Below are 15,833 nucleotides of genomic sequence, written 5' to 3'. Positions count from 1 at the left end.
ATTGAGAATATCTTCCCTGAGAGTGTCCTGGGTCAGGCACGAGAGTCTGTCAATCATCCAAATCAATATCCAGTATACCAACTTTCCGGTTAAGCTCATCTTCCCACTCTGCTATAAGCTGGTGGACCTGGGTAGAGCTGCCCTCATAGATGAGTTACTTTTAATTTTAAGCCATGTATAAATCATACTGATTGTCTTATCATTAAAATTATTTAGTTATCCATTTTATGTCAGGCAATGCTTACTTGTACTTCAACACTGTAAAGATATCTTTGAACACAACATTTTCTTGAAATTCATTATTCTTCGTTCCTGTAAGTCCACGGCTCTCTAACAACCATTACCATTGACTTGAGGACATTTAAAGGGCATTGTGATATACTTAAAACCCTAGTTTTAAAAATAAGACATAAATTCCTTGAAAATTCACTTTCTTTAGATCCTTTGAAAGCTCATTTTCCATAGGAGTTCACGATTTGTTGTTAACTATCCTCGGCTGCACATGGAGATGATACAACGCATAGCAACCTCCCGTGAAATAACAACATAAATCTTATAAATCAGACAGCGCAAATCAACATTGCCACAAAATACTTGAAGTACCATCATCGTGGTTACTTCATAAAAAGTGCCAAACATAATACAAAGAACAATAGCACAAACAAGCACCACACACATTTGTAATAAACTTTTATTATTATGGGCTGATAAAGAAACAGAGGATACAGAGCTATACAGAGGCCAACCCCCAGTCAAGTCGATCACAAACAATGAACTATGATCATCTAGAGGCCAACTCCATTGAATTTGCTATACAATTATTTACATATTTTACATCATCAATACAACGGTATAAGAAGTGCAAGTGATCAGAAGTGCCAGTGGATTCAAATGATTTAAGAAAGAAGGGGGAAGCACTGTATTAGCTGATCCAGCGAAAACATACCACTGACCAGGAATCTCTAAACAGAAAGGTGGGGTGCAGTTCCTATTCGATGAAGGAAAGCAAAAAATACCAGCAATTGCCCCCAAATTGTCACCTCGTGCTGTACCAATCTACCAAATCACACACCTTTCAAATTCAGATGTTCAGACAAGAAGTCCAGAATCCAACGCCTTCTCCTTCAGTCTGCCCAATTCTTGCAGATAGACTTGGGATCGTGACTTCTACTTTTCAAAGGAAACCTCCATGGCTAAAAGGAGTATTTTACTTCCTACAAGGCCAAGAAGTGCTAAGAATCTATGTCAAGCACTAGAATCTATGTTAACACTGTGATTCATCAATGGTCTTTACCTGTGTAGTTTGAAGAGTTGTCATTTTGTAGAACAAAGACTATTTATCAGCTTGTAATTTGTACAACTTGTATAAGCAATTCTAGATTAGGTGGATTTAGTTCCTTTCTCCTACCACCACTGTAATTAGTGCTGTCTTCTTTCAGATCTACCAATTTTGCACACTTCTCTATGATGAGGTCAATTTCGCAATTCCTGGGTCATCAAATGACAGGGCCATGTTCGGCCAGTGTGGTGAATAGTTCTCCATTGCTGGTCTTCTGTTCGATGATCAAAAAACCATATTTGGCAAATCCCAGTGGTATTGTGCTTTCTAGATCCTGGCATTGTTGTACCCAATTTATGTCTTTAGCAAGGTAATTGTCATAGTGTAAAACAGATGAACGAGGATGGTTTTTAGAGAAACATACAACCTTCAAAGGCAATTACTTAATTCCATTGCAAGAGGCCCAAAATACAACATCTAAGAATAGGATTTTATCAATCCAAGACTGTAGAGAAAACACTCTGACTTTGATTTCAAGAGATCACCAAGGGAGAATCGGATGGCAGGTTCCCTTGGAGGAGATTTTGTATGCATACAGTCGTCTTTTACTTGCAAGATTGTATAAAAGATTGTTAGTCCAATTTCTTGGCGAACAGCTTCTACTGTCTTGGCATCAACAGGGTTTCCAGCTGTATCAGTCACATAGAACACATCAGCTACCTTATCACCCCGCGTTGACACCTCTGCTTTTGTAACTGACATCCCATTTTCTCTAAATATGCGAGTCACCTCCGACAGAAGCCCAACACGGTCGTTGGTGCAGAGTTCCAGTCGCATACCTTGAATTCATAAAATATCATCAACAAAACTCACACTAAGCTGACTAAAATTTAAAAAGGATCAAATTTGAATGCATTGGGAATCCCAAGTCTTAGGGTTTTGAATAAATTTCCACCATGGATTCGATCCTTGGACTCATACCTCTCATGTTCTTCGTCTAATGGCAACCTCCAAACACTAAATCACACGCTGCTTCTCTGCTTCTGAATACACGGGGCAACCATCAGTATGCCTAATGTAGTACTCCTGTATCACAAAAGAGAAGAATGGAAATAAATACCCCAACTCTTCTTTAACCTAATTTAGATTCAATATTAATCCCATTAGGGATGTGATCTGAAACCACCTATACCTGGTTTAACAAAATCAAATTAGGAAATAAACATTTGAAAAAAAACAAAGATCCTATGAAAAATCAAGTCCCTTGTAGTTGCTGGAGCTACACCTGAAAAGTTTGTGGGCCTTGAGAGTCTATAGTGGCATGAAAGACAACATACTCCATATCTGTCAAGCTGCAAACAATATCAAAGAGAAGCTTAGGTCTGTCTTTACACTGAACAGTCACCACAGAATACCCCCTCTCCAAACAGTTGTCAACAGTCACAAGAGGCTTGGCGTTGTCGTTGTCCTTGAGAGAAAGAGATGCCCTGTCTCCAGTTCCATCGAGTTTATCATAGTCACGGTCAGCAAACATCAATTGATAAAGCCGCCTTTCTGTGTGAGTGAATCCCATTGACACCACCGTTTTAGCTTCTCTGTGTTAATTCAATTGCCGTATGTTCAGTGGCTGCATCTAGACCTACTGGTTTTCCAAACAAAGGCACTACGCAAGGGTTTGTTGCCAACCTCTGCAATACAACGCATGGATGATTCAGAGGGATATTGCATGGATGATTCAGAGGGATCCAGAGCGGCATGGAGGGATCCAGGGGAGGCAAGTCCTGAGGGATCCAGGGGAGGCAAGTCCTAACGCCCGCCTGGAGAACACCACTGGAGAAACCCTACCTCTAGAATGGTGATTGGCACCCCGCGCTCTTCATTACCTGGACCGCCTCAGTGACATTTTTGATCGACGATTCCAGTGTTTGTAATCGTATAACATCTAATCGTACGGCATCAAAGGAGGACACGTAGGCAAAAATGGGGATGCATTTCAGAGGGAAACGCCTTACGGCGTAAAAATAAAAACAAGCAGTACTGAAAAGAATTATTATTTAGCTCAGACATTGAAAACCCAAAATGAACCTACAGAAGTTCTCTACCTTGCACGGTTTAACTTCAACAGGACATACTCTTTTTTGATAGCGGTTTGAATATTCTACTTTTTCTTCTTGCTTTACTTGATGGTCTAAATATACAGATGTATGTCGACACAGGCTAGAATATGCTGGCTGAACATCTAAGAACAAACAAAACATTACCAGAATTAGCACAAAATTTATATGTATCCTGGTCTGGTTTAAAGCTTCATTTTGAAGTATGTTGGCTGAATTGTTCGGATTTAAAACTCTGATATGCACCTTTGTGCTGCAGATTTTGCATCATATGTAAATTCTATACTGATAAATATATCGCTTTTTTCATCTGAAAAAAAAAGGTGTATGGCGTCATAGAACACGGTTATCCTTAAACCAGTTTATCTATCAACGGGAAATTTGTTCTATAAGGATTCTATAGCTTGACTTCATGCGCTAGCTACAGCTTTAGAAGTTGGAGTTTTGGGTTGTAGCAGACATTACAAGTTGGGGTTTTGGGTTGCAGCATACATTGATGGACTTCTGTTAAATAAATATGTTACTTGGGTTGCAACATGCATTAGAAGTTGGGATTTTGGGTTGCAGCAAACATTGCTGTACTTCTTTTAAATAAACAAGTCATTGCAATCTAAACAAAAACTGGCGGACAAATTCGTGTCTTCAACGTATTGTTGAGTGTTTCAAAGAACAGAAAATGGTTGGTGAAAGCAGCAGTAAATGTTGATTTTTCCCAAAATGTATTTAAACGCAACAAGAAATACTACCTACAGTGGATTTTTCTGCACTTAGTTAGGTGACCTCACATTCGATCTGAAAAAAAAAAAAACATTGAGTGGAGGAAACCTGTAACGGAAGTTTATTACCTGATTTTGCTAATATCAAAACATCCAAAAAGTTGTTCGTATGAATATGCCACAAATCCACCGCGCACACGGGCATATTAACCATGTAAATCAGGCTGCAGGTCGGCATGTGAAAACCATAAGATAATAGGAGCCGGTTGTTTATTATCAAATTCTATTTGAAAGCATCTGCTTTAGACCAGGTTTAACATACTCCATATCTGTCAAGCTGCAAACAATATCAAAGAGAAGCTTAGGTCTGTCTTTACACTGAACAGTCACCACAGAATACCCCCTCTCCAAACAGTTGTCAACAGTCACAAGAGGCTTGGCGTTGTCGTTGTCCTTGAGAGAAAGAGATGCCCTGTCTCCAGTTCCATCGAGTTTATCATAGTCACGGTCAGCAAACATCAATTGATAAAGCCGCCTTTCTGTGTGAGTGAATCCCATTGACACCACCGTTTTAGCTTCTCTGTGTTAATTCAATTGTCGTATGTTCAGCGGCTGCATCTAGACCTACTGGTTTTCCAAACAAAGGCACTACGCAAGGGTTTGTTGCCAACCTCTGCAATACAACACATGGATGATTCAGAGGAATATTGCATGGATGATTCAGAGGGATCCAGAGCGGCGTGGAGGGATCCAGGGGAGGCAAGTCATTACCTGGACGTAATGAACCGCTTAAGTGACATTTTTGATCGACGGTTCCAGTGTTTGCAATCGTCTAACATCTAATCGTACGGCGTCAAAGGAGGACACGTAGGCAAAAATGGGGATGGATTCCAGAGGGAAACGCCTTACGGCGTAAATATATCATGACATTTATTGATGATGATTACACCAGAATGTGTTGGGTTTATTTATTGAAGAACAAATCTGATGCTTTTCAAACATTCAAGAATTTTCAAAAATGGATTGAAAATGATGCACAATCTCATATTGGGTCTATTCGCACTAATAATGGAAAAGAATATACATCAAATGAATTTGAAATCTATCTTCGCCAACATGGGATCAAACATCAAGCAACTGTGCCTTAAAATCCCCAACAGAATGGTGTAGCTGAAAGAATGAATAGAACAATCTTGAATATGGTACGATCCATGCTTTTCTTCAAAAATGTAAAGATAATGTTTTGGCCTGATGTTGTTCTATGTGCTACATATATAAAGAATAGATGTCCATCTAATGCTATAAGAAACAAGACTCATTATGAATTGTGGTATGGACATGTTCCTTCGGTAAAACATCTCAGGATCTTTGGTTCCACCTGTTATGCTTTGATACCAAAGGTACATAGAAACAAACTTGGTGCTAGAAGTCGTAAGTGTATCTTCCTAGGGTATTCAAACACCTCTAAAGCATACCGCCTCTATGATGAAGTAAATAAACAGTTTGTTGTATCTAGAGATTTCATTTTTCTTAAATATCCAAATCTGACAATGTTGTTGAGCGGCAACTTGATCGCTTGGATAGATTCGCAAAAACGAAATCATTTCAAGAATTTGATAATCAGATTCCACATCTTGAAGGGGGGATTCCTATACTAGAACAACATGTGGAATCTTCTTCTGAAGAACAATCTCCTCTGCATGAAACTCCAACAAGGGATGATGCTTTAAGTGATGTAATTGATAGAATTGGGAGACTCAATCTTGATTCAGTCCCAAATCAATCAACAAAGCAGCCTGGACCATCTCAGAAAGGTCCCCCAAAGTGGCTGACAAAGACACTTGAAAGTGTTCATCCTGATGAAATTTGAAAAACAGGAACCAGAAATTCAAACCGACAAGATGGAGGTGATGTAGATGACTCTAATTCACCTGTTGATATGGATGTTACTTATGATTGTGAATTGAACTTGTCTACAGATTTTGAACCAACTTCCTTCAAAGAAGCTGCTTCTCATGATGAATGGAAAGAAGCGATGAAAAAGGAGTATGATTCCCTCATAAAGAATGGCACTTGGAAGCTGGTTGATCCTCCATTTGGAACCAAACCAATTGGCTGCAAGTGGGTCTACAAGAACAAATACAAAGCTGATGGCTCACTTGACAAGCACAAAGTTAGGCTTGTGGCAAAAGGTTTTGCACAGAAGGAAGGGGTCGATTATGAGGAAACTTTTGCCCCCACAGCAAAATGGGCCACCATCCGGACACTCTTTGCACTAGCAGCTCAGAACAGTTGGAAAGTCCATCAAATGGATGTAAAAACTGCATTCTTGAATGGAGATCTAAAAGAGAATGTTTTTATGTCCCAGCCTGAAGGATTTGTTGTGAAAGGACATGAACAAAAAGTATGCAAACTTGTGAAGTCCTTGTATGGCCTCAAACAAGCACCGCGAGCCTGGTATGAAAAACTAACTGAGCATCTTCTGAAACTCAACTTCAATCATTTTGATCTTGATGATGCAACTTTATTTGTCAAGAAAGTTTGCAAAATAGTTGTATATCTTGTGGTATATGTAGATGATCTTTTAATGACAAGGAACAATGAAAGCTACATTGCATCCATAAAGAAGGAATTAGGGAAAAGTTTTGAAATGACTGATTTGGGCTATGTTCATTACTATCTTGGCATTGAAGTAACCCAACATCCAAAATCCATATTTCTTTCTCAAAAGAAATACATTGGAGATTTGTTAAACAGATTTGGCATGACAGAGTGCAATCCTCTTTCTACTCCAATGGAACAAAACTTAAAGCTCACATATATTGAAGGAAAGGAATTTGAGGATGCAACAAAGTATAGACAGCTTGTAGGAAGTCTCATCTACCTCACTACTACCAGACCAGACATTTCATTTGCTGTTGGAATCCTCTCCAGGTTTATGCAAAAGCCTTGTGAGGGACATTGGTCTGCTGCAAAAAGAGTTCTAAGGTACTTGAAGGGAACTCAAGACCTTGGAATCAAGTATACACAGGTGGACGACTTCAACTTGATTGGATACTCTGATTCAGACTTCGATGGAGACAAAGAAACTGGGGTATCTACTTCAGGATATGCTATGAGTCTTGGATCAGGAGCTGTCTCTTGGAGATCACATAAACAATTAGTTCCAGCAGATTCCACAACAGAAGCAGAATACGTGGCAGCAGCTGAAGCAACGAAAGAAATTGTGTGGCTCAGGAAAATTCTTGAAGATTTGCAGGTAAAACAAGTACAATCAACTCCACTCATGATTGACAACACCTCTGCAATAAAGTTGGCCAAGAATCCAAAGTTCCATGTTCGTACAAAGCACATCAATACTAAATATCATCTGATCCGACATCATGTTGAGGCCAAAGCAATCCATCTCCGTCATTGTTCCACAAATGAGCAAATTGCAGACATTTTCACCAAAGCGCTTGGAAGAGAAAAGCTTGAAAGATTCAGAATGATGCTTGGACTCACCAACATCCCTTCAGATTAAGGGGGGGAATGTTGACACCTAATCCTCTGCGGTTGGGTGAACCTGGAATGTGAACAGTCATCAGAAGATGAACTGAGCAGTCACATTCTTGTATATAACAATAGCTACCTAATGTAATAAATCGAATCAGTTTTTCTGAGTTTTCTGCCAAACTAGGGTTACTCCTAGCCTAACATATGTAAAATAATTTCTTCTCAGCACACTTATGACTTTAGTGCATTTGCTATCACAATTGTAACAAAGCCCTTTTTCTCTTTTTTCTTCCAATTGTTGTGGTATAACCCTTGTAGGTTGTGGAAGGCTAGGAGAAACAACACTTCCATATTTATAGTTGTGAGGGGTACGCTTCCTGGTTTCCATAATTTTGCTTTCCACTATGTCACAAAGCCCTTTTACTCTTTCCAATTGTTGTGGTGTTGCTCTAAAGAAGGTGTTGCTCTTTGTATCCTCATAATGTGCTATCATTTCCTCCGTGAAAATTGACCACATAACAAGTTGTTTACAAGAACAAAGCCCTTCGTACCATAAAAATTGATCTGGTTCTAAATATGAAGATGCAATACATACCTTTTGTAATAGTTGTACCATGTAGATCAAAATATTGCTCCATCTGAAGTATCCAATTTACCGGATCCTTGACATCAAACTTCCTCATTTTGCTTTTTCTTGATTTTAGGAGCTCGACCTTGAAACGACTGTAACTCTGTACTTTCGGATCTTTAAGTTCTGAAATTGTGACCTATAGTAGCCCTCTGTGTCCTCTTTCCAATGCCACCAGTATGATCCAAATTGGATTCTCTAAGAAAGAGTTATGCACAATCTCTCAAGATGACCTGATTATAGACCTTTCCAGAAGAGCTAAATTGTATGAAGTGCCACGTGTCACTCTTTCAACCTTTGGATTTGAAATATGCACATGAGAAACTAAAGTCCGTCCTCTTTCTATACCTTCTTATGAAATTTCAATCTGATCCCCAGAGAGAAAGTTATGACGATTTTCCCCAGGTCACCTGTTTGGAATGTAATTCAGGAGTCTGCAAAAAGACCAACTTCCTCATATCATATCTCCGCAAATATAGCACGAAAAGCTCTGAAATTCAGACCCGAGGTTCAGCGCGATCACTTCTCAAATGGGTTTTTTTTTGCAACTTCTGAAACGTTGCAGAAAAAAAAGTTATAGCGAAAATGCCACGATGACCTGTTTGGAGCAGCAAAACCCTAGAATCCAAAGCTTTGATACCAAATGTTATGAAACCAGCTCAAGAAAAAGATATAAAAGATAGATCAACGCCTTAAAATTCAGCCTCTTCGAGGGGGCAACCTCCTTTACATTACATAAATGAACAATTCTTTGATGATACAAATGAAAAGACCTCCTTTCTATATATAGGAGTCTAAGGGGTCATAACATAATCAGAGCCGACATAACAATAATAATGTAAGGGCACAATAATAACAATAGTGGGCTTCTATGGGGCACAATAGTAACAATATGGGCACTACATGGGTACATAAATATAATAAGTGGGTTATACTAATAACAATAAGGGGTTACACTAGTAGTATAGGGGCCTAACACGCGACAACAAAATTCCAAAGAACACAGACACGGGAGTATAGAAAACAAGAGAACCCTCACACAATTCTGCAACTTCTGTATAAGAATCCAGGTAGTGATCCTTTCGAACCATCCAATTCAAGACATAGCCATTATTCTGGGAGACCAATAGACATATATAACGAGCCATTGAAACAAGGATACAGAGTTTGAGACTCAAAACATATCCGAGAAAGGTGGCCTGAACCAACTGTAATTGAACCGATGCCTGATGAAGGACCTTAAAGGACGCCTCCCCTAAGCTGTCGTGTTGCTCGGACCAAAGAAAATTCAAACAAGATCTGCAAACATGAAATTTACGAAACTTACCAGCGAAAAAGTTGAAAACATTCACCTCTATTATGATGCTGCCACCTTCTGGAGTGGCATTAAATGAGGCCATGAGCGAGGCCACCGCTCCATGTGCCTTGTGCATGTGGGGAGTAGGGGAGGACCTCCTTGGGATCTTCATAGTGAACTATGGGCGGTGGCGAGACCTAATCTTTCCAGCTCACACCCTGATCGTGGAGAAGAATGGAAACATTTGAAAAATGGTTTTAGTACAAATTCTACTATTAGATAATAGTACATTTTTCAAGCAACAAAGAAACTTTGTTCGTTTCGTCAATTTTCTCTTTTAGTAGAAATGTTTTTGATTATGCAATATAATTCTTGGGTGTCTTCTTGTACACCTACATACTCACTCGATAAATCTAAGCGGTATATTCATTCCCATTCATCACAGTAAATCTGAGGGATGATAGTGAGACAACTAGCTATTATCACAGGTCGACAGAGATCACAAAGATAGATCACAGGTCGAAGGCGAGGTTTCTGGTGGCCACGTTTTTTCCGCATTCGCAAATTCTGGAGTTGAGTTGTGTCCATTGCACATATGTTTTGTTCGGATTAAGGCTACGCCCTCGACGGAGGCTTCAAAATCATCATACAAAGGTTTCTTTGTTCCAATCTTTCGCAAATAATACAAAGGGTTTTAGATTTGAAAGCTCTGAGGTTCAGCCTTTTCGAGCGATAAAATTTCATGTGATTCTATTTGATTCATTCGGGAGGCTCTGATTCCATAGAAGCTCATGGCAATGAGAGACAAATTCAAACCTACACAGAGCATAACTCCTCATGACATGCTAGCAACACTCTGAATAGTTTGGAATCAATCAGTGCAAGGTAAACGCTGAGAACATGGAAAACGCTCAGAAGAGCCAAGGCGCAAAGAGAAAGGAAATTTCAAATTTTGTGGAAACAAATCATTTGGGTCAAGTCAAAATTGATTCAACAAACAAAACAAGAAAGTGGATTTGGGTAAACGCAAAGCAATATGAGGGCATTTTAAGGCATAGGCTTGCTCGCCTTAAATGGGGACAAATGAGAAGAAAACCTAAGAGAAAGAAAATAAATAAGAGAAACAAAAATAAAGAAGAATCAATCATTTATAGTCCCACATCTACACCTCTTACTTGGTCATCAGATCTATATGTCCAAGAACTGATGAAGGCTAGGACAAGGCTAGAGATTTTGGAAGCCAAAGAACAGGAAAGGGACCACAAATTTCAGAGATCACAGTTGCAAACTGATGTCTAATGGAAGGTAATAGAATTTTAAAAGAACAAGTAATAATGTTACAAGAGACTCTAGAGACAGGAAAACAAGAATGACAAAGCATGAAGATAGCGTGGGAAAGCAGGAAGGATTAATAACAACAAACAGGGATGTGATAATTTCTAAACAAACTTAGGTAGATACATAGGTATCTTAGCAAACACACATTTCCAAAGAGAAGGCAAAAATGAACAGTGGAAAGATAGTCCAAAAGAAATCAAAGCTAGAGTTGAAGACACTAATGATTACATAAGGACAGAGGAAGAAGAAGATGCAAGTGCTCGTAGAGCACAGGAAATAGAACACAAAGAAAGACAGGACAAGAAAACAAACTTTATTATTAGGGGAATAAGATATTATGGGAAGAATGAAAGTACTCTCAATTTGACAAGAGACTTTCTGAAATAGAAACTACATTGGAAAGGAGGAGGATATGTGAAGAGAGGCCTCGACCCATAAAAGTCACCATGGCAAGCATACAAGACAAACGAAAACTTTGGGCAAAAACAAATTCTTGAAAGGCTCACACTTCTTCCTCAATGAAGATTTAACCAAAAAACAACAAGAGGAGAGAAGGGATGAAGTGGAGAAAATTAGAACATTAAGAAATGAAGGCAAAAGGGCATGGTTGTATAATGGGAAAGTTGTTATTGTAGTGTTTGGGCCTCCAGGCAATTCAGGGTAGCAAGCTGGCAGTAAAGAAAAAACAGAGAATTCAATAATAGAGACAAAAACAATAAGAGTAGCATGGACGAAAATGGGTGAAGACTCAAATTTGAGTCTTATGTGCCAAATTGAGTAGCAGTCAAATCCTACCCAAGTCTACCTAAGTTTAGTTTGTTGGAATTGTAGAGGCTACCCTTGGAGGATGGGACCTGGGTTAGGGACTATTGCAGAAGGTAGAGACATAATTTATCTCACAAACTCATGAGCACGATGGTTGCAAAACTCCTGTGTTTAACGGTTATTTGAAGTTGGCAGTTTGGAACAAGGTAGCAAAAAATGGCAAAGGGTATGGGGGAATACTAGTTTTAATGAAAGAAAAAGAAGGTAGTCTGATCCGGATTTAAGCAGGAACGCAATAGATTACAGAGATAACCATAAATACAGAGATGCGATAACCATAAAAACAGAGATGCAGCGGAACTAATACTTCATTTCATTAATGGAGAATACTGAAATATGCTTACAAATAGAAATAACCCAGCTAGGGCGATGGTAGCTTATCTCTGAGAAGAGATGTGTCGGCTACATGCCTCTGAACTGTTTCGAACTGTGATTACAATGAGGCTCGAAGGCCTATTTATTATTGAGCAACAATGGAAACCCTTCACATTCCAAAACCTAACCCTAGAAGATGAAACGCCAAATTGTGGGCCCCGTTTTGGGGTGAGTTGGACAGCCAACTTCCCGGGGTCGCGAATTGGTCGTATTATCTCCGTTTGACGCGTATGATAGCCCGTTGGAAAGATCTCTCCGAGGACTACGACGGAAAAGATGATTTTTATCAAAAAAATCGCTGGTGGAAGATTTCCCAAAAAAACGTCGTTTAGTGCCTCAAAACGGCACCGGAAGTTTAGGACCCGAAAAAACTGCTAAAAATAGTAAACTGTGCTATAATTAAGGAAACAGAAAAACTGAAAGAGACAGTTGCGGGGGTCCAAATGGGATAGGTGGGTGGCCACCAACATCCACTTGGATCATAGTCACATTCAGTTAATTAAAGAAGATGCAAATAAACAATATTTATGGTTGAAAATATCAGAGAATGAGAATCACATAAGAATCGCAACATGCTATTTTGCCCCTCAAGTCTCAGAAACTTACAAAAATAAGGGGCTTGACAGCAAGGATCCGTCTGCATCTTTAAAACAAGATATTGCCATGTACTCTCAACAGGGAGAAATTCTTTTAGTGGGAGATTTCAATGCTAGAACAACAAATAATCAAGCTAGCATTCTTTGTTGCAAAGAGGATAACAATCCTATTTGGCTCACTGAAGAGGAGAATCCCCAATGGGTGAGGTGTTTAGAAGATGACAAAGTTAGCAATCATTTTGGAGAGGAGTTGCTTACACTGTGTGGGGCTTTCAACTTAATTATTTGCAATGGTCTAGATAGATGGAAAAGGTCTGGGAACTTCACTTGCAACACATACAATGGGGCAAGTGTCGTTGACTATGTGATGTGTTCACAAAGCTTAATAGAAAAGATAGACGAAGTTAGTATTGGAGAGCATATTTGGGACTTAAAATCAAACCATAACCCAATTTATATAAGGTTATCATGGTTAGAAGAAAGGAAACGGAGGAGGAAACCCAATGCTCTTGACAATCACTATCAAGGGGCAAAATTCTTCTAACACAAGAAATTGTATTATCTTCAAGACAATGTTAGAGAGATTAATTTGGAAGGAGAAAACTGGTTTCAAAAGCTTCAACAGTCATGAGTTAACAAATATAATTCAAAGTGCACTTGAGAAGTGCAAAAGAGCAAAAAATAGGAAATCAGAATCAAATTGTTTTCCTGTAAATGCTTGGTTTGATGAGGAATGCAAAATGGCAAGGAGAACCTTGAAAAAGGCAGGAAAGGAGAAGATGAATGTAAAGTTATATAAGCATATACTAAAAAGGAAAAAAGATGAGTTCATGCAAACAAGGAGAGAAGAGTTAATATATTTAAGCAAGAATAATCCAAAGCTTTTCTGGCAGGAACTGCAACCAAGGAAGAAGCAAATTGAAAATAATATTATAGCCAATCAATGGTTTGAATATGCAAGACAACTCTATGAGAAAGAATCTGAGGCAGAGTCCCCCTAGGATCAACACAAATTCAAAGCTCTTCACATTACAGGAGGTGGAGAATGGAATTAAGAAGCTGAAAATAGGAAAGGCAAAGGACTTGGTTGAACTTCAAGCAGAATATCTAAAATGGGGAATGAACGCTCTTGCACCGCACATCATGGAAATATTCAACAACATCATTCAACATGGATAATCCATCCAACTATAGAAACAATTATGCTCAATCCTTTGTTTGTAAAGCTTTTCAGCAGCATGGTAGAAGACATAATTAGTAAGTGGGCAGAAGTAAAAGAAAAGAGGGCAAGAGGACAAGCAGGTTTTAGGCCGAAACATTCTACAGTGGATCATGGCATCACGTTGAGACACATTGTTGAAAAGGTTTGGGAGGACAAAGAAGAAGTATTTTGCTGCTTTGTTGACTTCAAAAAAGCATTTGACACAGTCCCTAGGGATAAGTTGTGGCGCAGAATGGAAGAACTTGAAATTCCTATGCATTATAGAGCCGCTGTCCATAGACTTTATGAAGAAGTGAAAGTCAAATTAGAACCTCAACAGGTATTTCAGAAAGCTTCAGAAGTCACATTGGAGTCAAGCAAGGTTGCCCTCTATCCCCTACTCTTTTTGGTCTATATATTGATAAATTGGAAGAGTGGCTAATTCTGGAAGGTGGAGATGGTGTTCGGTTGGGGGAGTTTGTGATAAAGCTTCTTTTATATGCTGATGATATTGTATTGATTTCTAAATCGGCCCATGGATTGCAAATGCACTTATATGCCCTTGAGCATTTTTGTAGAGCAGTGGGGATGCAAGTCAACGCTAGCAAGACCAAAATAATGATTTTTCTAATAAAAGGAAGCAGAAACACCATACTTTTTTCTTTGAAGACAACATTCTTGAAGAAGTAAATGAATACAAGTACCTTGGGATTGATTTCAACAACAAACTCAATTGGGAGGATTGCAGAAAGAAGAGAATTTTAGGAGGGCGGAAAGCATTATATGCTCTTCAAAACAGATGTAGAGGGGCAGAGTTATGGGTTTGGAAAACGATTAAAGTGCTTTTTGGACTCCTAGTTTGTCCAATGATGCTATATTGATGTGAATTGTGGGCTAGCAGCACTCCCGTCTCAAAATGGAAACAAATTGAGAAAGTCCAAAAATGCTTGATCATGAGCAAGTTCAAAATAAAAAGTTCAGTACCTTATGAGATAATGTTGAGTGAAACAGGATCAACTCCCATTGAAGCAATTGCTATGTTGCGGCTCATAAGATATCTAAAAAGAATTGAGCAAATGAGAGTAGGTAGATGGCCTAATGTGATCTTCAATGAAGGATGAGTGAAAGAAAGAAAACATGGATGAAACAAAACTACACATGGATGCAAAAATGGAATATCTACCTCAATGCCTGTCCCACAAAAGCAAGGAGCTAAAGGATTTTGTTATGGAGAAGTTTCGTAAAAAGGTATGGGTAAAAGAGTTGGGTAGAAAGAATAAATATTAAATTGAGGAATTCAACCCTACGTGTGATCTACAACAAAAAGAGTTCATTGGAGCTAGCATTTTGTGGAGGGCAAATGCTCTTATTGCTCAATTAAGGACCAACTCACATCAACTTCGGTGTGAAACAGGACGGTAGAAAAGACCTAAAGAAGCTTGGGAAGAACAGGTGTGTACATTTTGCACGTCTGGGGCTGTGGAATCGAAAAAACATTTCATTTTGGAATGTGATGCATTCAAAGACATCAGAGAAAGTTATGAGAACATGTTAGCATCAGTTTCTTGGCATTGTCTTTTTAGCGAGGGGATAGTTGGAAGGTTGGGTCAGCTCATCATCAATTTGAATTGGAAAAAGATTAAATTGCAAAAAAGTAAAAAAAAGAACTAATGATCTCATAGACTATTTTTAATCTCGTGGACCTTAAAATATCATTTCATAATATTAGAGCAAATCTACCTGCGACTTCTCCTCCTTCCATGTATCTTTATACTGTATTAATTTGTTTCAAAGAGTATTCCAAAATCAAAAGTTAGTTTTGACTTATAATGCCTAACACCTAATACAAAATCAAAATCAATTAGATTCCAAATTCAAAAGTTAGTTGACTTACAATGACTAATACAAAATCAAAATCAATTAGATTGGATGTTATTCAATTTAAGACATAAAAATGTCTTAAAATTTA

General features: G+C 38.6%; 2 protein-coding genes across 3 annotated transcripts; both read right to left on the bottom strand.

The window, feature by feature from the left end:
- Window positions 1-2,279: 2,279 nt before the first annotated feature.
- LOC149222331 (ACT domain-containing protein ACR4-like) lies at window positions 2,280-2,886 on the bottom strand. The gene is made up of 2 exons (XM_089383078.1): window positions 2,565-2,886; window positions 2,280-2,365 (listed from the first exon to the last, which is right to left on the bottom strand). The coding sequence occupies exons 1-2, from the start codon at window positions 2,850-2,852 to the stop codon at window positions 2,297-2,299; spliced, it is 357 nt and encodes a 118-aa protein (XP_089239204.1). The 5' UTR covers window positions 2,853-2,886; the 3' UTR covers window positions 2,280-2,296.
- Window positions 2,887-3,445: 559 nt separating this feature from the next.
- Window positions 3,446-4,788, bottom strand: LOC149222330 (ACT domain-containing protein ACR3-like). Of its 2 annotated transcripts, XM_089383077.1 has the most exons (3): window positions 4,487-4,788; window positions 4,239-4,333; window positions 3,446-3,518 (listed from the first exon to the last, which is right to left on the bottom strand). In XM_089383077.1, the coding sequence occupies exons 1-2, from the start codon at window positions 4,665-4,667 to the stop codon at window positions 4,329-4,331; spliced, it is 186 nt and encodes a 61-aa protein (XP_089239203.1). In that variant the 5' UTR covers window positions 4,668-4,788; the 3' UTR covers window positions 3,446-3,518; window positions 4,239-4,328. The 2 variants fall into 2 exon arrangements, with proteins under 2 accessions (XP_089239203.1, XP_089239202.1); XM_089383076.1 differs by having other exon boundaries at window positions 4,239-4,788.
- Between the last annotated feature and the right edge of the window lie 11,045 nt (window positions 4,789-15,833).

This window comes from Pinus tabuliformis, chromosome Q (genome assembly GCF_031772625.1).
Source record: "Pinus tabuliformis cultivar Carrire ecotype Pingquan chromosome Q, CPIR1, whole genome shotgun sequence".
NCBI classification, from domain to species: domain Eukaryota; kingdom Viridiplantae; phylum Streptophyta; class Pinopsida; order Pinales; family Pinaceae; genus Pinus; species Pinus tabuliformis.
This window is presented reverse-complemented; position numbering and strand designations above follow the sequence as displayed.